The sequence below is a fragment of the Rhodamnia argentea genome, chromosome 10, assembly GCF_020921035.1.
Source record: "Rhodamnia argentea isolate NSW1041297 chromosome 10, ASM2092103v1, whole genome shotgun sequence".
NCBI lineage: Eukaryota > Viridiplantae > Streptophyta > Magnoliopsida > Myrtales > Myrtaceae > Rhodamnia > Rhodamnia argentea.
Window position 1 is genome coordinate 15,929,143 of NC_063159.1, and position 22,743 is coordinate 15,951,885.

General features: G+C 42.9%; 5 protein-coding genes across 7 annotated transcripts; 3 read left to right on the forward strand and 2 right to left on the reverse strand.

Moving 5' to 3' along the window:
* Positions 1 to 1,936: 1,936 nt before the first annotated feature.
* LOC115733565 (transcription repressor MYB5-like) lies at positions 1,937 to 20,621 on the reverse strand. Of its 3 annotated transcripts, none has more exons than XM_048271030.1 (3): positions 20,576 to 20,621; positions 3,273 to 3,595; positions 1,937 to 2,861 (listed from the first exon to the last, which is right to left on the reverse strand). In XM_048271030.1, exons 2-3 carry the CDS (start codon positions 3,578 to 3,580, stop codon positions 2,240 to 2,242), a joined length of 930 nt encoding a protein of 309 aa, XP_048126987.1. In that variant the 5' UTR covers positions 3,581 to 3,595; positions 20,576 to 20,621; the 3' UTR covers positions 1,937 to 2,239. The 3 variants fall into 3 exon arrangements, with proteins under 3 accessions (XP_048126987.1, XP_048126986.1, XP_030520078.2); XM_048271029.1 differs by lacking the exon at positions 20,576 to 20,621 and having other exon boundaries at positions 1,937 to 2,184; positions 2,218 to 2,861; positions 3,273 to 3,791; XM_030664218.2 differs by lacking the exon at positions 20,576 to 20,621 and having other exon boundaries at positions 3,273 to 3,791.
* Positions 6,146 to 6,937, forward strand: LOC115733595. The gene is made up of 2 exons (XM_030664240.2): positions 6,146 to 6,318; positions 6,450 to 6,937. The coding sequence occupies exons 1-2, from the start codon at positions 6,238 to 6,240 to the stop codon at positions 6,693 to 6,695; spliced, it is 327 nt and encodes a 108-aa protein (XP_030520100.2). The 5' UTR covers positions 6,146 to 6,237; the 3' UTR covers positions 6,696 to 6,937.
* Positions 10,755 to 11,871, forward strand: LOC115729775 (ethylene-responsive transcription factor ERN1-like). The gene has a single exon (XM_030660399.2). The coding sequence runs from the start codon at positions 10,822 to 10,824 to the stop codon at positions 11,707 to 11,709; it is 888 nt and encodes a 295-aa protein (XP_030516259.2). The 5' UTR covers positions 10,755 to 10,821; the 3' UTR covers positions 11,710 to 11,871.
* On the reverse strand, positions 12,805 to 16,408 carry LOC115733549 (tubulin alpha-5 chain-like). Its single transcript, XM_030664211.2, has 5 exons — positions 16,214 to 16,408; positions 15,061 to 15,275; positions 14,769 to 14,968; positions 13,827 to 14,335; positions 12,805 to 13,400 (listed from the first exon to the last, which is right to left on the reverse strand). Exons 1-5 carry the CDS (start codon positions 16,324 to 16,326, stop codon positions 13,085 to 13,087), a joined length of 1,353 nt encoding a protein of 450 aa, XP_030520071.1. The 5' UTR covers positions 16,327 to 16,408; the 3' UTR covers positions 12,805 to 13,084.
* On the forward strand, positions 20,388 to 22,348 carry LOC115733583 (superoxide dismutase [Cu-Zn] 2). Its single transcript, XM_030664233.2, has 7 exons — positions 20,388 to 20,576; positions 20,642 to 20,743; positions 20,860 to 20,955; positions 21,084 to 21,115; positions 21,421 to 21,496; positions 22,042 to 22,095; positions 22,206 to 22,348. The coding sequence occupies exons 1-7, from the start codon at positions 20,495 to 20,497 to the stop codon at positions 22,232 to 22,234; spliced, it is 471 nt and encodes a 156-aa protein (XP_030520093.2). The 5' UTR covers positions 20,388 to 20,494; the 3' UTR covers positions 22,235 to 22,348.
* Positions 22,349 to 22,743: the final 395 nt, after the last annotated feature.

The window sequence follows — 22,743 nt, forward strand, 5'->3', positions numbered from 1 at the left end:
CAAGTTAGAACATCTTCAACCTCGAACTCGACTCAACTTTAATAAAGAACGAGTTGAGATTTGAGTAATTCGTGAATTGAACTCAAACAACTTGACTAGTTTACACTTCAGCTAAGTACGGATGCGTAAGTAAATTTTCTTAGCCACTATCTAGCACCTTGGGATGATTACAATTTGTGACCTATATTTTTGTTAACGCCTCTGTCAATTGGTGTAGTATTTTGTCTTAGTTGAACCCTCCCAGTATATTAGTCTCAATTTACCACAAATCTCAATTGTAGCTACTAAACTAGACAGATAATGAAGCAAGTGACGTCATGTACGTAAATTCGACCACCGATATTATTATCACAAGTCTTTTCCATAAAGAAAAATGTTTGCAAAGTCAATTAATTTCTCTTGTTGGTCTGATTTGGAGTAATAATTATAAGAATAACATGTGACTCCTTAATATTGTCAATAAGGAAAAAACCACACTATGCTAACTCTATTTTAGCCTTACCCAAGCTTGAGTTATCTTAGATACATGTGACACAAACTTTAGATTTCATCATGCCTACTATCAAGCTACATGAATTTGATGAGGGCTTTGCTAGCATAACTGTTTTTAGTTGACTATGAGAGTAACAGCATGTTAAGGACCACAAATTCTTGAAAGAATGGATCACAAAATAAATTTCAATTCCTTGTATTAGTTTTTTTTTTTTTTTTGTAGCCCAGAACAGGTTGTTAATCTCATTAGAATTAGGGACAGTCACATAGTCATTTCTCATTTGACAAAGACAACTTATGTTATAAGAGGTTGATTGAAACAATTTCAAAAGTCCAAGCGACAAGATATGATCAACCATATTTATTAGGGCATGTATGTTCCAATGTATTTGGAGACCTATCTTAGAACATGAAGCCTATCCTATCGGAAACACCATGGACTTATGGATGCCGATTCAAAAGGTACGATGTTACTACGTGCTTTTTGATCAAACTCTAGAATATTTTGCCTACCAACTTAACCGTCATATTCTACAAATTACAGAAAGCGAATAACAGAATTAAGTACGTTTTGACAATAACTATATATAAGTCATAAACTCCATTCATCATACTTTTTTCCGTACTTGAATGGAGGATTTTTACGTTAACACGCACATGCACAATAGTGTCGAGAGGCAACACGACCTGCATATCCAATATTTCGGAAAATGGAAAAACTGCAACCCTTAAATTTTATGTTCATGGCAACCCCTGTAATGAGGAATAGTTAAGAAAACGGGTGCAAACATAATCATGATAATAATGCGAGCATATATTACTTTTTGCTTGATACTTGTTCGTGGTAAAAGGCAAGCATGCCTTGTGAGCCTACAGGAAACTGCATCAAAGCACATGAATTTGATAAAGTAGTGATATATCGATTGAAAATCTAGTGCTGTATAATGTGATATCAAGTCTTGTCCAAAGTTTTTTTTTTACCTTAATCGTTACACATTTCGGAGAAAAAAACCTTAGGCAGCCAACGAGAGTTAGCCACGAGATTTTTCTATGACACAATGGCACGACAAAAACATTTTGAACATTTGGAATCGAGTTCATCTGGGTGCACTGCACTTAGATATATGGATGTTCGACTCGAATTGAACAGTACGTGGATCTGTTTGATCTAACAATCTCTGAGACCTTAGACCCTCCTCCCCTTTATTCCTTATGCCACTAAATACTCAGGTAAAAGTGTAGCTAGCTAAAAGTACGCAAAATTTCTTTGCTTTTATGTCGAGATGAACTCAACATGTGATGTGGAGAATGGAGAAAAGGGGGAAAAAGAGAGGAGAAACTTACCCGGACAATTAATGAACAAGAGATGCATAAGACCATCTGATGAATCCTGTAATGCACATAAAATCACATGTCCATCTTCCTTTCTTTTCTTTTTTTTTTGGATAGATCAAGAAAAGAGCAGAGAAATTAGCAAGAATACTTGCCCGCATTACATCAAACGCATTATCATAAAAATCTGCGAACGTAAAACAACAACGTTTCCTTAAATTTTTTTGACAACACAGCATAGCAAGACCCAATATCTCCTACTATACAAGTGTCGCTTGAAAAACAAAGACACTTGAGCTTAACTGGAGCACCAAGTACCAGAGATGTTCATTGTAGATATATAACATGACCTGTCTAATCAGAGCTGATCCAAATTTAGGAAATGTCTATCCTTAATCTTCACACGATCGGCGTGTCACAGTAGGTGGTTATTGTATAGAACCGCGTTTTGTTGATCACCAAGGCTTTCCGTTTCAGGTCTGAGTCCTGGTAATTCCCAGGTGGCATTGCCGTGATTGAAGCTCACCGTGGAAGCCAAAGAAACCGCGGGCACAAACTGCGCTGGGTGGACAGTTGGACCCCGGTGATACTGATTTGCGTACTCGTCCTCCATGAGCGAATCCAGAAATGAAGAGAATATGTCCTCGTTATTGCAGTTATGATCAGCATAACTCTGGCCAAGGCTGTTCATCATCATCAGTCCCTCCACATTTTGCCAGTTCTTGTTGTTGTGTGCTTGGACACCGCTGTTTTGAGGCTGACCCAGCTGGCCGTCCACCGCTTTCAGATCGTTCTCGTCACCGGTTTCTTCCACTGGTACTGAACGATTAGGGTAAGTTGCTTTCGGTGTGAATGTTGAAGCATTATAATTATCTTGTACATGGGCTGGTGAAGAGCTGGGGTTATGGTTCAATAATGGCTTGTGAGTCCGGGGATCAATTCCTTGGCTGATGAGCTTTTTGCTTAGGTGGGTGTTCCAATAGTTCTTGATCTCGTTGTCAGTGCGGCCTGGGATTCTTCCAGCTATCAAAGACCACCTGTTCATGTGTTTAATCAACCAAGAAGTACCGAAATATAGACGTAGTCAACCTCAATGTCCGATGTCTCTCAATGTTGTCGTTCTAGATCTATCGAGTAGTCTTAAGTTCGAGTTGGCATATGAAACTTTTGTTCAACTTATTATTGCTAGCTAAATGATTTGTTTAATGTTTAATTCGGGAAAATAGGGCAAAAAACAGGTTCTGGTTTGATCCTATCTGAGTTCGCAAGCTAAAAGCCTGTTCGGTTGGATTTGCTTCTTCACATGTCAGCTGAAGAAAGTTAAAGTGAAACCCTAGAAATGAAACAATTAGCAGAACATTTTTAATGCTTGTGAGATTTGTCTTATGTTGGAAAACCGACGTTTCATGTTACTTTGTTAACAGAACTTAACTCATGGTGGAGGGTACCTGTTTCCAAGGAGGCGGTGGAGGCGGAGGATGAGGTCCTCCTCATCGGGAGCGATGTGGCCTCTCTTGACGGAGGGGCGGAGGTAGTTCATCCAGCGGAGGCGGCAGCTCTTGCCGCAGCGCTGGAGGCCAGCGCGCTTCGGGAGGGTGCGCCACTGTCCCTCGCCTTCCCTCCTCACGAAGCCGGCGAGGACCTCGTCTTCCTCCGGCGTCCATGGCCCTCTCTTTATCCCCACCTTGCTGCAACATGGCGTTGTTGTACCCGTGCCCTTGCCCCTTGAAGCTGAAGCTGGACCTGGGTCTCTCATGATCTCTCTCTCTCTCTCTCTCTCTGCTATCTCTCTCTCACTGATTGATATAGAGATCAATTATGGGTTGGATTGGTTTGTGGATAAAGTGGGGGATTACTAGGGTTGGTGGGAGAGATGGAGAAGCTCAACGTGTCTCGTGTTCATTTCGGGAAGGAGGAAAGAGGGGAGGAAGTGCAAAATAACCTCAAGATAGATAGAGAGAGAGAGAGAGAGAGAGAATTATCGTAGGATTGAGCTTTAGGACATTCTCGGCCTCCATTGGGGATTCGACACGTGGCGGTGGTTGTGCTTTGGATATATGTGATGGATGCATCTACTCTCTTATCTTCTCGTTCTTTTTGGTGGGGACGCCCACCATTTTGCTTTGTCTGCTGCTACTTTTCTTTGCATGGAGGGCGCCTGTTTCTTCTTCATCGAGTTGGGGATTCTTCAATGGGCTGTATTCAAATGTGTTCACCTCTCTTTTATCGTCGAGTACGGGTACGGGTTATGCTAGGAAGGCGGTCCGTCAAAGTGGTGGACCCATGCTGACCGTACATTTCATAATGTGGACTTTTTAGCAACTTTCTTTTGACAAGCATATCACGTAGATATGTGGCGCGCGTGCCTTCTTAGCTGCATGTGTCTGTACCTTCAACTAACTGAAAGGCTAGTCCGACATAACGCAAGTGGACAAGCAAACAAAAAATAGAAACCTTAGACAGAATGCACATGGACTCATAGCTAGGACCGAACCTTCAATAATCTTTTGTTCTTCGAAGGGCCACCTCCCTGATTGCATGAAGTCCCCCATAATCTACGACAAGACTTTCTTAGGTACTACGATTCCGATCAAGAGTTCGTGGCCGAAAATTTCCAGTAAAGTATAGGTGCTTCTTTCGGGGAGTTTGAGGGTGATATATAGTTTCCATGGAAGCCATTTTCAATGTGTCAGAGTAAGCTGCTATGGACTGAGCAACGATTGCTTTTTGATGGGCATGCATATGGGCCATGGGGGAAAAGAATATGAGGAGTTAACTTGAAAATGTGGAGGTTCAGAGTGTTTCGGACTGGCTATAGCAATGTCAAACAATTGTTCACGCAGTTTCTTGGAGACTATTTGCGTGCATCTAGTGATCTTAACCTAATTTAACCCCTTTCGATAAAAAAGAAGAAGAAGGCTAATTATAAATCCATAACGGAAATCTCAAATCATAAGACTTTTTTGTTATGGAGTTGATCTTATTTCGAATAAAGACTGATCAAGGATATTTTTGTCTTTTTTTTTATTATTTTTTTGCATTTTTCCTATTTCTTTTTCTTTTCTTTGTTGTGGCCAGCGAGGGCTCGCCAGTAGCGGCAACTTGGCCCAGGCCTTCGCCCATATATGGCGAGGACTCACCTCGCCCAGGTGTTGCTCCCACGGTACGCTTGCGAGAACAAACGACCGTGGTCGTCCTTGCATTTCGACTCACACAGCAAGTCCTGACATTGCGGGGCATCTACGATAGTTCGGCAAGGAAGCTGCGCCATCTCTGCTTCTGCATGAGGCTACGAGAGAACATGGCTGCAAATATTTCCATCAACCAAGAAAATGTCAAGTAACAAAGCAAGTCTGCAGCCACTTCACGTCTTGCAAAGCAAGATCGCCACAGAAAAAAACCTCAGTGAATCAAAAAAAAAAAAAAAACCCAAAAAAACAGGGGCCGCGATGAAGAATTGAGCCACCGAAAGCTTGGCCATCTAAGCAAAGTGAGCGTAAAGATGGATAGGAGAGCTTAGCGCAATGTGGAGAAGACTATGCAATAATGTCTGGATGGGATCTGATCCTGGGGGGCTGATTACATATTGCTTGTACAAGGCAACATAGAAAGGCAAGTGACTGTGTATCCAGACGTTAAACGATATGGGATATCAGATTTCGGGATCAGATTTATGTTGGATAATCACCCTACAAGTGAGAGGGCACGTGCCGAAATTATGATTCAATTCCTCTAAATCAGATTATGTGTGTGTGTGTGTGTGTTTTTTTTTTTGTTAGGATAAGATACGATGATAGAAGACAAGGTTTCTCCTTATGAGAAAGGATTGTCGAAATTAGATTTACAAATCAAAACTGCACAATGAAAGCCCAATTCGTCCCCGGGGCGATCGAATCGAAGGCCCCAATTTCTCTCCAGTGCAAAAGGAAAATAAAGTGCATAGTCCTGTTGTCTAAGGGTAAGATTGCTAGAATATAGCATCGAATTACCCGAGGCCGAAAGAAGCGGCACTAGAAAATAAATTGCGAACTGAAAACCCTAGACCAGATCTTAAATAAAATCCCACTAAAAATGAAAGACGACACCCAAGAACACATCAACAAAGAGCCCCACCATGTTTCTTGCAACAACAACGTGAGATAGACAAAACAAATGCATTAACTGTCTGTCTCTAACTGCCAAAAACCGCCATGTTCCACCACGAAAAACGCCAACCCAGATACACAATCTGTCCAAACCAGAACCAACCCATTCACGATCTCCTAAAAACCATCAGCTCCAATGTTCTAATACGAGCATGCCCTCTCCCTCTATAACTGTTTGCTCCTTTCTCTTGTTGGAAAAAGCCAGAGCTTCTTCCACAACCTCCCCGAAACTCATTCCCAACCAGAGTCTCTTGCGTGTGGAGTGATCATGGGAGGCTGCGCAAGCGTACCCAAGGAGACCAACGGCGCCCTCCCCGTGGAGGCTCCCGCCACCGAGACTGTCCCTCAGGTAATAATCGAAGTGCACCACCCCGCGAGGCCGTAACGCGTTGTCGCCAATCTCATGTAGGTTCGCAACTTCAAATTTCAGTCGTGTAATGATTGTTTCTGGTGTGTGGGTGGATGGTAATGGGGTTGTAGGAGAACGGCAACGGAGACGAGACTCAGAAGGAAGCCCCGCTAGTGGATCTTTCCGAGCCCAAACCTGACGAGACCGCAGAGGCTAAGAGTGCCGAGCCCGAGACCGTCACCAGAGAGCTCGACGCTTCGGCGTCGGAATCACCTGTCGAGCCAACAGAGACCAAGGTCGTAGTAGCTGAGGACAAGCCCGACGCGGCGGCGGTGACCGAAGAGGGGAAGGAAGCCGCGGAAGCGAAGAGCTCCTGAGGCGAAGGATGATAAAACCATGAGAGCCTAGAATGAATGTGCCTTACCCAGAGTTCCTTTAGCAATTTATTCAACATTTTCATTGATAAGGAAAAGAAGTGTTGGCTCCCTCTTTCTTCTTCGAATCTGGCTAAAACATGCACCTTCCATTTGTGATCAGTGGACCATTGAGAGAATCAACACCTAACGACCAAACTCAGTGCTCAAAATCAAAATTCCAGCAATTAGAATAATGAGATTAAGCTTGTAAAGGCTCGACTAAGTCGGGAAAAACTCGCGTAATCCGGTAAGCAAGCGGACGGCCGGTTGATTCGTTCACATAACAAGTAGTTGATGATTCGTGATCAAGTATGTTGTTGATACTTATCAATCATGATCATGCTTCTGAATTTGATTAGGAATTAACGATATTCGGCCATCAATTTTCATTTTTCACTTATCGTGAACACAGCTTTTTATTCTTTTCTCTCTTTTTTTTTCTATCTTCAATTTTTTTTTTCTATCTTGCTTTGTATTTTCGTCGAATGTCACGTTGGCGTTTATTAGCTATTACCGCTCGTGTTAATTAGCATTTCCGTTTACTTTTTTAACGGGGCCGAAAAGGGTATATAATTTAGGTACCAAACAAAAAAAAAAAAAAAAAAGGGAGGTAGAAATTGAACAAATTGAGAAAATACAAGAACGACTAGTGCCTTCATCCGTATTTTTGTGTTCAACACTTAAAAGTAGGAACGTTTAATGTTCGGTACTAGACGTATGTTTAGCACTTTCGACATGTTTCAATGGATTATCATGTTCGACATTTGATAACATCTTTCGAATCGAGTAAATCGAGATAAAATGTCCTATAAATTTTCTAGAGACAGTGAAATAGATCCGGATTAGATAAGTAAACTAAAAAAAAACACACACACACACCCACACACAACAACAACAACAACAACAAAAAAAGAGAACTACTCCCGTTTAGTCTCACCATGAAAATTTCTTATCAGTTGTGAAAACTTTCAGATTTAAGACTGTTAAGGATCGTTACTCGGCATCCCTCGACACTATTCAGCCAAGGTAACGGAGCCCATCACCAGAAGCCCTACCGAAGTGTTATGGATCTAAGAGCTCATTCACCTAATCATACAAGAATTTTTGAATTTTTGAATTTTTTGGGTCGAAGCCTGATTAAAGGAAGATACATATGTGAAAATTGTCCGAAAAGTCTTCAACATTTTGCACTTTTACCAATTCAATCCTAAACTTTATAATTTTGCCAATTAAATCGTAAACATTTTCACGTTTTGCCAATTGAGCCCATTAAGCCAATTTTGACCAAAAATCGGTGACATGGACATTGGCCGTCCTATATGGCATAGTCGGCACCGACGTGGATAATTTATTAATGACATTTTAGTATTTTTTTCAAATTTTTTATTAATTTTTTTCTTTTCTTTTATTTTCCTTTTCTCTTTTTTTTTTCCTTTCTTCTCTCCCCAGCCATCGCAAACCTCATCGATGGCTAGTATAGATCACCGGCCTCAGGCGAGGGGATCCCTCACCAAGTCAAGCAAGGGCATCCCTTCACCCGATCCAACAAGGACGGCCCTCGCTAGCCCAAGTCGGGGTGTGCCTCGCCCGAGGCCTGCAAGGGCTAACGGAGGGAAGAAGGGAAAAATAAAATAAAAGGAAAAAATAGAGAAATTGAAAGAAAATAAAAAATAAATAACTAATTATGAAAAATATTAAAATATTATTCACGGTAGCGTTAACTATGCCACGAAGGACAACCGGTGTCCACGTCGGGGATTTCGGGCCAAAATTAACAGGATTGGCTCAATTAGTAAAATTAATATGTTTAAACTGAATTAGAAAAAACGCAACAGGTTTAGAATTTTTTTGGATAATCATCCCCACAATTTATTATCACCGGGCTCGAAATCATGAACTTGCATTTGGGACAGCCGGTGTACTAGCCCGCCGCCACCGCCGCCAGTTGTATGTGTACTAGAATTGGAAGGCATGGACGTGGTCCAAATAGATCTGTGCTTCAAACCCTAATTCACCAAACGAGCTTACGAAGAGAAGGGCCAAGAAGAAAAGACGATGCCGTGCCGACATATGCTTGAGCACATAACGTGATCAGCAAACATCAGTAAAACCTCAAAACTCTCTGCACATGTTACTTCAATAGCACAGGGGATTCTCTTAGCACCAACAAGGTAACAATCGAACGGCCAACGTCTCGTGATCGCAGACGTAAACTATCATCGACGGGGACAAACGGTCGACAACGCGAAGCGCTTGAGGGGAAGGTGTCGCGGCGTAATCGTACTTGATGTTACAGATATTGATGAACTCTGCTTGGTCTTGGGAGTGAGAAGTAGTCAACCTGCGTAGCTTTCTTAGTTAAGTCTTAGAAGCAGAAGACCAAACCGACGGGGAATCATAGATGAAAGAGAGAGAATGGGTAAAAAAGAACGGGGCAAGCGCGACGAATCTTGTGGTCGTTTTAATATAATGGAGGAAGAATACAATTAGATGGTCCTTTTCATGGCTATTCAAATCACATGCGTGAGGTCACAAGCTACCAAATGAGGCATCTTCCCTAGCAAGACATCCCCCCCCACCCCTATATCGGTTTCTTTCTTCTTCTCAGTATATTATTGTCTTGTGCATGGAAGGGAACACTAAATGTGACGTCTACCTAGGGTTGCCCCCGGTCCAAACTAAAGGAAAAGCAAAGAGGGTTAGGGTTGGTTAGTGTGGAGCTTTCTCCCTTCCTTAAATTATCAAAGCTGGTAATCGAATCGAACGGCACCGGACACAAGCAAGTCTCTTAGATGACCCGCCTCGCCGCGGTCCATCTCTCGTGACCGTCGGTCGCAATCACGAAGAGAGATAATTCCATCGCGACAAATATAGTTGAGAGCTGGTCATTCATTCTTTTATCAGACGAGAAGTAGTAAAGTTTTAAACGAGAAATTACACAATAACGCAATAATCAACCCCGTGATTGAAGCAAGAAATTGACTATGTGGGTGTGTTGTGTGGGGTGATGTAAGGGGGACGTTGATTAGGACAAATCGCGGCGTGCACGACAGGCCACTAATTTGTCTCCTAATTGATGGTTTCAGGACCAAGTCTCCTTATTTATTCAAAACCTTTGTGTTTTTAAGCTTTATTGCTTGGCTTCATCTAGAGAATCGCTCCGGTGCCTCCAAGTGGCGCCTCCTTGCGCCCTCACGACTTTCTTCTCCGATGTTTTTTGACCCATTCCAAGAGAGAGAGAGAGAGAGAGAGAGAGAGATTAAAATACTTAAATTGAAGTATCTCTTTGTTAAAATACTTTTGTCAATTGTCATCACATTCTTCTCTCCGAGGTTCTATCTTCCTAGGGGCAAGTGTAATGACTCATTTGTCCCTGCAATATTCACCCTATTATCAATACTTTAGAGCAGATAAAAAGTAAAGCAAAATACATATCTTGCAAATATAGCACATTTCGATTAAGGAGATATGGACAAATTAGAACTTGGCACTTATCTAGTAAGCTTCTCTTACATTTGCTAAATTAGCATACCTGAGCATTTTCGACGAATAGCAAACTAAATTAGATCGCATTGGTCCGGCTTAAATTTAACTTACCAGAATAATGTATATGATTGGTGTGAAAACTATTTCGAATATTCGAGTGACAAATGAACAATTTACCCAATTCAATTCGGATTTAGAAATATCAATTTTAGTTACGGGTGATGTTCGAATTTGAAACAAAAAGAGAAGTGTTGTCCAAATCCAATTTGATAAATTAATATTTTTTTTATTTAAGAAATTTTCTCGACTCAATGTTTTTTGAAAAATGATTCCAAGAATTAGGGGCAATAAGAAGAAAAGGCAAGGGCATATTTGGGAAGGACACTGTGAGACCGTGAGAGTCCCACAAAGTACCAAACGCAAACCGACGCCTAACTATGCTCGTTCAAATGAAAGGAAAATCCAACACCAGCCCTCCAACATATAAATTCCCCTGGAGAACCGGACATGGAAAAACCTGACCAAACTGACCAAACCTAGAAAACCCTGTCGAATTTCTTCCAAAACCAAGACTCGGAGCTTACTTTCTTCTCCGGCTCCAATGGAGATCCATTTTCAGAAGCCGCAACAGGGAGGAGACGCCAACATTCCCGTGGCCAAACTGGGCAGCAACAAGTTCAAGGCCAGAGGCCGAGGCCACAGCAACATCAACAACAAGTATGTCGGGGTGAGGCAGAGGCCCTCGGGGCGGTGGGTCGCCGAGATCAAGGACACCACCCAGAAGATCAGAATGTGGCTCGGCACCTACGAGACCGCGGAAGAGGCCGCCCAGGCCTACGACCAGGCCGCCTGCCTCCTTCGTGGGTCCAACACCCGCACCAACTTCGTGACCCACGTGTCCTCCGACTCTCCCCTGGCTTCTCGCATCCGAAACCTCCTCAACAGCAAGAAGGGAGGCGCTAAACGACCGAGTTTCGACGCCTGTCTTTCTACAACGATGAGTACTGCTACTACCGGCACAACAGCAACGGCTATGACTCCGACTAGTACTACTAACTCGTATAGTAGCACGAGCTGTAGTAGCAACAGTTGCACGGACAGTGGCAGTACTCTATCTGCTGTCGACAAGATCAACTCGGAAGCCATCCAGGTTTTCAGTGAGGATGTATATAAGCCGGATTTAAGCCACTGCAGGGACGAGTTTGAGTTGAAACCTTCAAAACAGAGTTTTTCCTGGGCTCCTGTGCATGCGTTCGATAGGTTCTCGTACGCACAGGAGGTCGTGGAATTGCCAAAGAGCGTAAAGGCCGGTCCGGCCAGCTCGTCCGACGAGATGGGGGAATTCTCGGAGTTCGACAGGATGAAAGTGGAGAGACAGATTTCCGCGTCGCTGTATGCCATGAACGGGTTGCAGGAGTACATGGAGACTGTCCATGATCCATCCGAGGCTCTGTGGGATCTCCCTCCCCTGTGTTCATTGTTGTGCTAGTTGCCTTTTGATTATTCGAGAGAAATTGTCGTGTGCTTAGCTCAAAAAGATTTGAACACAGTACCTGTGGAATCATATAAGGTTGGTGTCCGCCAGAATGTCCACCTTCACGGACGGGCTTGATAGTGACGAATAGCATTAATTTAAGCACTCTCTGAGACATATTCCAAGTCAAGAATAGACAGCTTGTTACCCAAAATTGTGAATTCTTTAATATGAAGAATCATCATCGTTGTTACAATTTGACATATTAACTGTCACCAAATGAATGCATCGTACCACCGATTTCACATGACGACAATTGATCACCACTAGTGGGAAGTTGAATCTGATTGATTCAGTGGAAACTCAAATTGCTCGTCACTTTTCTGGGAAGCGCATGTATGTAACTGGTAACAACTAACAGACTACTCTTCCTCTAATGGGTACTCATGCTTATTACCACTGGAAAGATCTCTTCTGTGTTATTTCATAAGTTTCTGGCATCACTGTAGGCCAAATCCTCCATGGCCGCTCAGGCATTCGCTGAAACAGCTAGTGCTGGTTCCTGAACGATCTCGGACATGCCAATCGACTAGTGATGATGGACGAAACATACTAAGAAGTACAACACCAGACACTCAAAAACCTTAGCAGATATTTAAACCTTAACTAGCAGCATGTTGCTTTGTCTGTATTTAACCTGAAGAACCTACACAAGCTGCTGATATTACCAGCAACAGATCTTGAATTTTGTGGGAATGGATTAGCCAACTCACTGCACCGGAACATGTAGTGTGTGTAGTCGCCTTACATTTACCTACAGCTAGCTAAATGACAGAAATTTGGGTTAGCCAACCAGATTTGAGAGTAATAACTGGTACAAACCAGAGAAATAAGGTATGTTCTTGTAGACGTAAAGTTCGCCTAAAACAAGATCTAACTGCTTCAAAAGACATTCCTCTGTCTGAATTTTCACCTTCCTATGTAATTTCCCAAGTTGTCGCCGCCAAGCACTTGGGAAAGCAACCACCAGTATAATCAACTGAATTAGAGCATCTTATGTAACCGACTGAAGAGATAGCATCTACCATGACCAATTAGCTACATAAATCGTGGCACAATAATGGGTTTCCTCATTATATGTGCATCTTGAACTATAAGAGTCGAGCATAGAAGGAACCTATGCGCACAAGTAAATGCAAGTGTAATTTATGTAGGTTTCTAGGCTGATCAAGATGATCGCTTTTAAGTTTCCACTTCAAACACGAGAAGAAAGTGGCAGCACATGCCCAAAAAGCAAATCCTCTTCAAAGGTAAAACATGAAGAACAACCATACAATATGGGGCCCAAGAGACGGCTCCTGGTCCTTCAAAAAGGAGAATTTCCTTTGTTTCAGTAATCCTCCCCATCTTCCTCCTCCTCAAAACCACCCTCCACCGCAACTTCCTCATAGTCCTTCTCGAGAGCAGCAAGATCCTCACGGGCTTCTGAGAATTCTCCTTCCTCCATGCCTTCACCGACATACCAGTGGACGAACGCTCGTTTAGAATACATGAGATCAAACTTGTGGTCAATACGGGAGAAGACCTCAACTACAGCTGTGTTGTTGCTTATCATGCACACCGCACGCTGCACCTTTGCAAGATCTCCCCCGGGTACCACTGTTGGAGCCTGGTAGTTGATGCCGCATTTGAAGCCAGTTGGGCACCTGAGAAAATGGATATGCGTAGCTCATTTCAAGAACATGTCTAACAATATGACCCTTGTCGTAACCATCTTAATGCATGTGACTGGATGAAAATCGACATGAACTGGTGATGTAAAACCGTGGCCTATAAATAGCTTACAGCACATCAACCAACAAAAGAGCCTTCACTACGACAAAGGACCTCAAAAATGCAGGTCAAAAGATCACCACATTCTTAGGCAAAAGGGAAATATTATCCATTAGAAGGAAAAGCACAGTATCTTCCTTCATTAAATCCTAGATCTTAGAACTTCACCTCAGATACATGCCAGCCAGTTCATTATACGTCATTAAGTATTTGGGCCATGCAGAAACAAAAAGCAAATCTAATTAATGCAAGTAGTTCTTAGTTTTTAATGTGTTAAGGTCTCCTAGATATTCGCTTACCAGTCCACAAACTGAACAGTGCGCTTTGTCTTAATCGTAGCAACGGCAGCATTGACATCCTTGGGTACAACATCTCCACGATACATCAGACAGCAAGCCATGTACTTCCCGTGCCGTGGGTCACACTTGGCCATCATACTTGATGGTTCAAACACGGCACTCGTAATTTCTGGAACTGAGAGCTGCTCATGATAAGCTTTTGCAGCTGAGATCACGGGAGCATAAGATGAGAGCATGAAGTGTATGCGAGGATATGGAACAAGATTTGTTTGAAACTCCGTGACGTCCACATTGATGGCACCATCGAACCTCAAAGAAGTGGTCAAAGAAGATATGATTTGAGATATTAGGCGGTTCAGGTTAGTGTAAGTCGGCCTCTCAATATCTAAGGATTTTCTGCAGATATCGTAAATAGCTTCATTGTCCAAAAGAACGGTCACATCTGTGTGTTCGAGGAGAGAATGAGTGGAGAGCACACTGTTGTACGGTTCCACCACTGCTGTTGAAACCTGCTCCGTTCAAGAAAAGCCTTTGTTTAATAGCTCAACCTCATTGATAGAATACATCTAACTGAAGAAAGAGATTAATAACAATCTCGTGTGTGAATATGAAGATGCTCGTTTACCGACAGGAAGATTTTCTCCTTCACATTCTAAAGCAAACAACTCATACATGCTAGGTCAGCATTTCCAGTTCAGTCATTAAAAAAAGGAAATGCATCATAAATTCTATGGAGCAACTAAAGAAAACTGATCTTCCCATATCAGCCTTGCCATCCAGCACCATTGTTTCTCTATGGCAACAACGGGCGGCATGTTGTGTGCGAACTAGTACAACTAAGGCAAGAAAAGTTAGAAAAATCACGAAAGTTCATACATCATGAGCATGCTTCACAGAATCTGGATGGCCTGTTTAATGTAAGGCCGGCCTGCGTGAATGTACCTGAGGAGAAGGGTAGATTGTGAAGCCAAGCTTCGATTTCTTTCCATACTCCACAGACAATTGTTCCAACAGCAATGAACCCAATCCAGAACCGGTGCCACCGCCTACAGCATTAAAGACCAAAAAACCTTGCAAGCCAGTACAGTTGTCAGCTAGTTTTCTCACTCGGTCAAGACAGAGATTGACAATTTCCCTCCCCACTGCAGAAAGAAAATGAGACAGCAGATCAAGTAATGATCTACAAAAAAGCGACAGTTGCCAATTCAGAAACAGTAAAAAGACATGTATGAACCTGTATAATGTCCTCTGGCAAAGTTATTGGCAGCATCTTCCTTGCCAGATATAAGTTGCTCAGGGTGAAAAAGCTGTCTATATGCCCCTGTCCGAACTTCATCAATGACAGTGGGCTCAAGATCAAGAAATATAGCTCTAGGCACATGCTTTCCAGAACCAGTCTCACTGAAGAAGGTGTTGAAGGCATCATTCGCAACCCCGACTGAGGTGTCACTGCAAGCATAAACAGATAAAGAATATGAGAGAGAGAGAGAGAGTCAAATTCTGCATCATTTACCAAAGGCTGAATTAATAACTTCCACAGCCTTGTGTAACTACCAAAGGCTGAATTAATAACCCAGGATACTATCAAATTCAGAGAGTGGAATGCGATCAAATCAACAATTGCTAAAGCGGTGACATTGGAAGATCAATTGGAGTAGTGCATCAGGCATGTAGCCAGAGTAATATCCTCCAGATCCATGAAATTACTAACTGATAAAAGTATTCTCAGGGTAGCCAAAGTTCTGTCGGTGTCAGTAATCTAGCAAGACTGAGACTTGACTATCTATCTTCACAACCTGCCTAGATAAGCAGACTTCATCAGAATCTGAATGACGCCTGTACCAATAGCATCACCTAACTAGGTTTCTTAAGACTTGCTAACAGCATCTACTTCGGGGGAAGTATAAGGGTAGCTGTGGGCTAAAAATTGAAAAGCGCAAATGTTGCCATTCCTCTGCAGCTTGGATACTAGTGACAACGAAAATGCACACTCCTCGACATAACAAGCATCTAATGAAGTAGCCTGATCCCAACACTGCAGTACCATGTTGTGCTTTCATCCGATCCCTAGCCGCAGTCAAGAAACCCTTGGGGGCAAAAGCGGCAGAGTAAACAAGGAAACCATGCTAAATGGTCAAGCACGCGCATCGTCCGCCAACCCCTCAAGAAACAACAGAACCAGTAGCTCAAGAACACCAAAAAGAAGCTGAACTGCGAACATCGGAACCGCCAGAAGGACGATCGGAAGCAAGTTTATCGTCACGAAGGCTCGAGCTCGAGCGACGCGAGCATGAGCGCAAAGATGAACATACGGACCACATCCAAACACGAGACAATGCCGCACAAATGCGTCAAGCTCCTCGAGAAGTATGGAGATCCGCACGTACCTAGGCATCGTGCCATCGGGTTGAATCCCGTGCTCGAGGCAGTACAGCTCCCAGCAGGAGTTGCCAACCTGAATCCCCGCCTGCCCGATGTGTATGCTTATCACTTCCCTCATCCTCTCTCTCTCTCTCTCTCTCTCTCACTCTCTCAGCAACTGGGTCACAGAATCTGAAGAAGAAGAAGGAGGAGAAGAAGAAGGAGAGACTGCAGGCGCAGAGACCGCGGGGCTATTTATGTAATACCCTTTTAGGGCCGGGCGAGCCGTTTGTCTGATTAATAAATATGCTTTAATTAGCTTCGACGTGGTGGGGTCCACAAAAAAAGTAAGTGGGGCCCGCCGTCTTGACGCCAGCGGTGCTGAGCTGTTGAGCCGCCCCTTAGCTCCGCTCGGCTGCTGTCGGTTGCTCTGGCGGTCTGGCCCACCTGAGCGCGACGGCTCGTCAAGAATTAATCAGGGAGCGATTTATTAGTTTTCACAATTTCTCGATCTATTGAAATTAATCACAAGGCGGAAAAAGTAATTACAGTCCAAAGCGACATATAGATAGCTTCGCAAAGTGACGACGAAAGACCTAACTTGTACAAATCTTTTCATTTTCGCAATTCGAATTCGATCCATTAATTCGTAGAGCTATTTACTCGAATCAATTCAGCTTCACTTCCTCGCCGTTGCTTTCTGGCGATTAGCTTGTCAAGTGGGTGGCTCGGTAGACGAATGAAATGATGCCACGTTTCTTGGCTCTTGGCTCTCTGTCATTGTCTTCGCTTCTCATCGAAGAGAAAATATCACGATAGGTATGATACGAAAAATGAGACGTGCTACCTATTGTTTCTCCGTTATGCGTATCCATATATAATATAATAACAACATCTTCTCGTGTCTCGCCATTACATCACTGTATTAATTATACATCATCAATTTATGTGTGCCTTATGCGGTTAATAATACCTCACGACTAAATTGCAATTATGTTAAAATGTCTCCTACTTCATCGTATTCATATTTTCCTGTGGCAAATTCGGGGCAATGAGGAGTAGGTAAACGTCTCGTTTCATGTCCAAAATGCGAGATTTACTCCTCCTTCGTCGTGTACTCAGAAACAAATTATTCTTCAAACAGAATAGAGTCCTGCGGAATTAATATTAGGGTTAATATCGTGAAAAACCTTAAACTAATACACGTGTGATAAATTAACTCCCAAACTATTTTTTTTACCACGAAAAACTCCAAACCGGTACACCCGTGATAAATTTATCTCAAACTATTTTTTTGACAACGAAATACCTCAAACTAGTACATCCGTGACAAATTTACCTTTCGTTAAGTTGAGTTAATATCACGAAAAATCCCAATTCGATAAACCTACGACAAACAGAGGGTAAAAATCACAAATTAATATACCCGTCAACAATCGCGTGTCACCAATTCAGTAATTTGACAGTTAAATTTAACGAAAACTAACAGATAGTAAATTTATCACAAGTGTACCAATTTGAGGTAAATTTGTCATAAGTATACTAGTTTGGGGCTTTTAATGGTCGGAAAAATAGTTTTTGATAAATTTATCATGGATATACCGGTTTGGGATTTTTTGTAATATTAACCCTTAATATTATATCCATGCTAGGAAACGGAAGATGTTAACTATTGTAGTTGAAAGATACCGTATAGATAAAAAGGAAAAGAAAACATCCAAAAAAGTGTCCAACAATCTATTCCTTCCCCTTAAAAGAACGAGAAAATGTTAAAAAAATATCACAAAAAATCATAAATTATTCTCATTATAACACTCGTATCATATTTTGTTTTTGCTATCATCATTAAAATCCACAAACTCGTATCGTGTGACAAAATAACCATCCGTCTACCACCAAAATACCATCCAACCATATTCCACGTGATACTAGTGCCCTAAACTTTTTCTCATGTCACCATTGTATAAGTGTGACAAAAGTATCCTACATCTACTACGTAAAAATCTTACACTATGCTTATAGAAACACGAGTACCATAAACTCTATTTCTTTTTCTTTTTTTTTCATATCACAAATATATCGAAACTTGTATCGATAACTCGAGGAAATTCTTGTCGAATGAACTGAAATTATTTTTAGAGTCCAAAGTTGAGGTTTTTTTTTTTTTTTTGTGGTAGAGAAAAGGGTATTTTTTTCATGTTGCTACGAGTTTAGATAGGGGTGTCAAAAATACATGAACCGGCGTGCCATGCCCAAGCCGAAATTTTCGAGTCTAGGTTCTTTATGATTTGGGTAATAGGTAAACAAAATAAAGGGTACGGACTGAATCAAAACACTTTAAATCATACATTGTGTTTCGCCCTGCCAAGATAGCCTCCTTCCTCGTTGCCTTATGCACCTCGAACACCAAGAACAAGCTCTCGACTTTGTCGTCCTCGATCAAAATCTTGGTCTCCGTCTTCGTCTCGCCGCCACTCCTCCACCCCACGCGCAATGCCGTCCCCGAGAACTTGGTCCTTGATCTTGTCGGTGATACCTTCCTTGTGCTCGTCTTGCTTGTGGCCTCGTCCGCCTCCTATGAGGCAGGTCTCTTCTATCTTGATGAGTCCGGGCATTAGCTGGGGTCTGATTTGGGTTTTGGTTCTGGGTTGGTCCCTGGTTGGGGTGAGCGCTCAAATGGGGGGAAGCAATTTATTTTTGGTCGAACGGAGGAAGCAAATTCAAAGCCTACCCCTCCCAATTTTCTGGGTTTTTTTCGGATGGTATTGACACTCTGCAGGAGCTGTTTGTCGGTCCTTCGTTAGTTCTGTCGGGTCTCTTTTCTTTGTTGTTTTTCGTTTTTCTTGGAGTCTGTTGTCTCCTTCTGTTCTTGGTGTCCCCCTCCCTACTATTGTAACCCTTTTTATTTTGGATCTTCTTTCTGCTTTTGGCTGTCTGTCTGCTATGTTATTCGGATTCTCTCGCAGTTGTAATGCTCCAATTGCCCCTGTCTTCCGCTAGACTCCTCGTGGTTCATCACCTCCTGTTGGCCCTCTCCTCCACTACTTGGAAGCCTCACTAACACTTGATCCTGCTGCTGATGCTGCATCCTTCTCTCCTCTCCTGGATACGCCGCATTCGACTTCAAAATGCAACCTGGACTCCTCTACTTTTGGACGGTTGTTGTTCTTCTTTTAGGACTTCTTGCAACCCGGTCACTCTCACATCCACAGCTACCGTACCTGCTGTCTCCCTTCCGCCCGAGGTCTACCGGCTCGCCTCTTTGGACCTTACTCTTTTGCTGGTGCCTGTTGGATCCATGACCGTTGCCTAATGCCGCCTCCTTATGCTACTGTCACCGCTGCTGGGCGTTTGGATTCATTTTGTACTTTCATTTCTGTTGTTTTTTTGGCTGCATGTTTAGCCTCTTTGTTACTTCTTTTGGTTGGCCTTGTCTTGGGTGCTCGCGTCCTAGACGCTGCTATGTATTTTGCAATCGGTTTACCGTTGAACCCTCTTTGGCACTCATGGTGCCACTCATGGCTCATGGTTTTTGTGCCCGGTTTTTTCTACTTGTACCTAGCTTTTTGAAAAGTTCTATACACACTTACCTTACCAAAAAAAAAAAAAAATCAAAGCCTACCAAACAGAGGAAAGAGCATGGCAAGGGGGGGAAGTTGGGGGAAGGGAATGGATGAGAGTGAAACGGGGGAGGATTACAAAGGGTGGGTAAAGGAAGGGAAGAGAGATAAGGGGACGCAGAGCGAAGAAAAAAGAACAAACAACAAACAACAAAAGGAGAAACAAATCCCAAACGAATCGTATTTTTTATCGGGCACTATATAGCTAAGGTCGTGAACACACATGTATCAAACATGTTCGGACCAATTTAGGCACAATAAAAACCTGAACCATCAACATCTTAAATTCGGGTTCGACCAAAAAAAAAAATTCGGGATTTTTTTAGACAATTTTTTTTTTTTTTTTTGGGAAAGCACCAATAGAAAAAAAGGAACAAAGCTCCTCTCATTTTGGGCACCGTAGTGGGCTCTAACATATTGCCGGATCAGGCCCGGATTTCACACCGGTCGTCACTCAGTTAGGCCCAATATATTAACCTGAAAATGAAATGTCAAATTTATAAAAAAAAAGCAAAATCTGTAAAAAAAATAAATAGAAAAAGACGAAAATAAAACAGCGGCGGAACCCTGAAATAAGGAGATCGCAACTAGAGACTACGGAGCAAACAAAGGATGACGAGATTCTAAGCTAAGCATTGCATTACACTCGCGGACTAGATAGAGGGGAGAAGAAAGCAGGCGCGACCAATGACCGGCGTGAAAGCGGTGGCCCTCATCGCCGGCGCCGCCAACGTCAGGGGCTCTGTGCAGTTCCTCCAGCAACCCAACGGTCTCTCTCTCTCTCTCTCTCTCTCTCTCTCTTCGTGCGCGTGATTGATATTGTCTCCATTACAGGGGCGACGCAGGTGAAAGGGAGGATCAGCGGCCTCTCCCCGGGCCTCCATGGCTTCCACATCCACGCCCTCGGCGACACCACCAATGGCTGCAACTCCACCGGTGCTTACTCCCTCTCTCCTTTTTTCAGGACACCCAATCCGTTTCATTAGTTTCTTCCGCCGATTATTTCAAGCCTCTGCTAAGCGTGGATTGTTAATTGCGCTGCGTGTCACTAGGACCGCATTTTAATCCGCGGAACAAACACCACGGAGCTCCCACCGATAGCGAGCGTCACGCCGGTGATTTGGGCAACATCGTGGCCGGCCCAGATGGTTCGATCCCATTCTCTGGTTTTCCCTTTTGGTGCTTTCTTGTGATTTTTGCTACATATGAAGGTCATGTCATGGTCGTTTAGTTCGTCTGGGGCCTGATGGTTCGATAATTCAATTTGGTGCTGCAGGAGTTGCTGAGGTTTCTATCGTGGATGCGCAGGTAATGCCATTCAATTTCACATGAGGGTTTCACAGGTGTGGCTTAAGGAGAAGATACGAATTGAGACTTGCTGCGAGGGATGCAAACTGCGATCTTTATGGGAACTTTTTAGCTAGTTCACATCACATCCGCTAGAAACACACGCATAAGCTTATTCTATCAAGTGAACATGGGGCGGGGTTGAATGAACTCTTTCGGATGCTACTTGAGTTGGGATAAAGATGTTTCACTCTTTTAGTTGGTTGTTTTGGTGATTCCTATGTTGATTATGCCAAGTATTACTTACCATTTCTTTGTTTCTTCAGATACCCCTAACTGGCCAGCACTCAATATTGGGAAGGGCTGTTGTCGTCCACGCTGATCCTGATGATCTTGGCAAAGGTAAGACTCAATAGTCACCCGAAGGATCCCCTTGCGGAAATATATGTTCTTTTGCCAGACCCGACTGCCAAATTTGGGCTCTTTGACTTGTGAATTCATGGGAATGATGAGCTCCTGATGCAATAGCTCGTAGATACATCAGAGTATTATTATCGCCTAGAGTGAGCATCAAAACCGCTAAAATCAGAAAGCAACTGGCTCTGACATGGGTGGCGGGGTTACTAGGAAGATGGGTTCTGTGTTCCAAAATTCAGGTCACGAGGTGATTATATTCCTGGGTCCTGAAGGGGGTCTTTTGAGATTGCCTTCATTTCGGTACCATGTACCTCAACTCGTCGAAATCCTGGCCCTTGAGAATCATGCATTTTCATTCTTTTGAGACCTTGGCATCATTCTTTGTTCCCATCCCATCTTATATGACTAGTACACGACATTTCTAGGTTTTGAAGTTTGTTGCAAAAGGTGTAAATCTGACCTTTTTCCATACGTGCCGTAATCATCTCTTTTTACTGGTTTTAGCCACTTGAACATGCTATTTATAACAGGTGGGCATGAACTTAGCAAGACAACTGGGAACGCAGGTGCTAGACTCGGATGCGGTAATGTGTCTGCTTCTTTTACGTGCAAGTGAAACACATTCTCGTCTTGCAAGGCTCTCTTTTCCTGTTAACTCTACTGTTCTTCACTTGTTGCTTTTGATATTCGACAGGCATCATTGGGCTCCAGTCATCGGTTTAGAATTTACAGCGTGAACTCGAGATGTATATTAAGCTTATCTTCTAAAAGCATGTATATGAAATCATCAGCCACCTCAAGAATGTGTTGGGCTGAGAGGGCTTTAGTTCGTTGCTGGCATGGAGGATAACCCAAGCTCACAAAGGAGTTAAGTCAGAGAAGCAAAAAAAACTACTTCAGTGTATCCGAGACATTGAGTAGGGGTCATGGATCGATGACTTAGATTGCTTTCACTTGGTATTTACTAAAAGCTGTTCCCTCTCTATTTCATCAGCGTATTGAGTTGCGCAACAAGAACACTCGACACCTCAAGAACAAATCAAGCGTAGTCAAGCGACAGTAGTAACGTATTTCTTTTAGTACCGGTAGGTGGTCATGATAGAGGAATATCCCAGGTTTCGTCAATCACCATTTATACTTGAAGCATTGCAAAGACGGCGTCCCATTGAAGTCGCCATCCGACAGGGCTCTTCTGTAAACTCCTATTCGAATATTTAGCCAAAAAAAAAAAA

Bases quoted from the DNA above. Each gene is read 5' to 3' on its own strand.
- LOC115733595 (XM_030664240.2), top strand. From the start codon at position 6,238: ATGGGAGGCTGCGCAAGCGTACCCAAGGAGACCAACGGCGCCCTCCCC. The intron at 6,319-6,449 runs GTAATAATCGAA...ATGGGGTTGTAG, and splicing joins CCACCGAGACTGTCCCTCAG to GAGAACGGCAACGGAGACGA.
- LOC115733565 (XM_048271030.1), bottom strand. From the start codon at position 3,580: ATGAGAGACCCAGGTCCAGCTTCAGCTTCAAGGGGCAAGGGCACGGGT. The intron at 2,862-3,272 runs GTACCCTCCACC...ACACATGAACAG, and splicing joins CACCGCCTCCTTGGAAACAG to GTGGTCTTTGATAGCTGGAA.
- LOC115729775 (XM_030660399.2), top strand. From the start codon at position 10,822: ATGGAGATCCATTTTCAGAAGCCGCAACAGGGAGGAGACGCCAACATT.
- LOC115733583 (XM_030664233.2), top strand. From the start codon at position 20,495: ATGACCGGCGTGAAAGCGGTGGCCCTCATCGCCGGCGCCGCCAACGTC. The intron at 20,577-20,641 runs GTCTCTCTCTCT...TCTCCATTACAG, and splicing joins GTTCCTCCAGCAACCCAACG to GGGCGACGCAGGTGAAAGGG. The intron at 20,956-21,083 runs GTTCGATCCCAT...TTGGTGCTGCAG, and splicing joins CATCGTGGCCGGCCCAGATG to GAGTTGCTGAGGTTTCTATC.
- LOC115733549 (XM_030664211.2), bottom strand. From the start codon at position 16,326: ATGAGGGAAGTGATAAGCATACACATCGGGCAGGCGGGGATTCAGGTT. The intron at 15,276-16,213 runs GTACGTGCGGAT...TTATGCTTGCAG, and splicing joins CCCGATGGCACGATGCCTAG to TGACACCTCAGTCGGGGTTG. The intron at 13,401-13,826 runs GTAAGCGAATAT...CCATTTTCTCAG, and splicing joins ACTGTTCAGTTTGTGGACTG to GTGCCCAACTGGCTTCAAAT.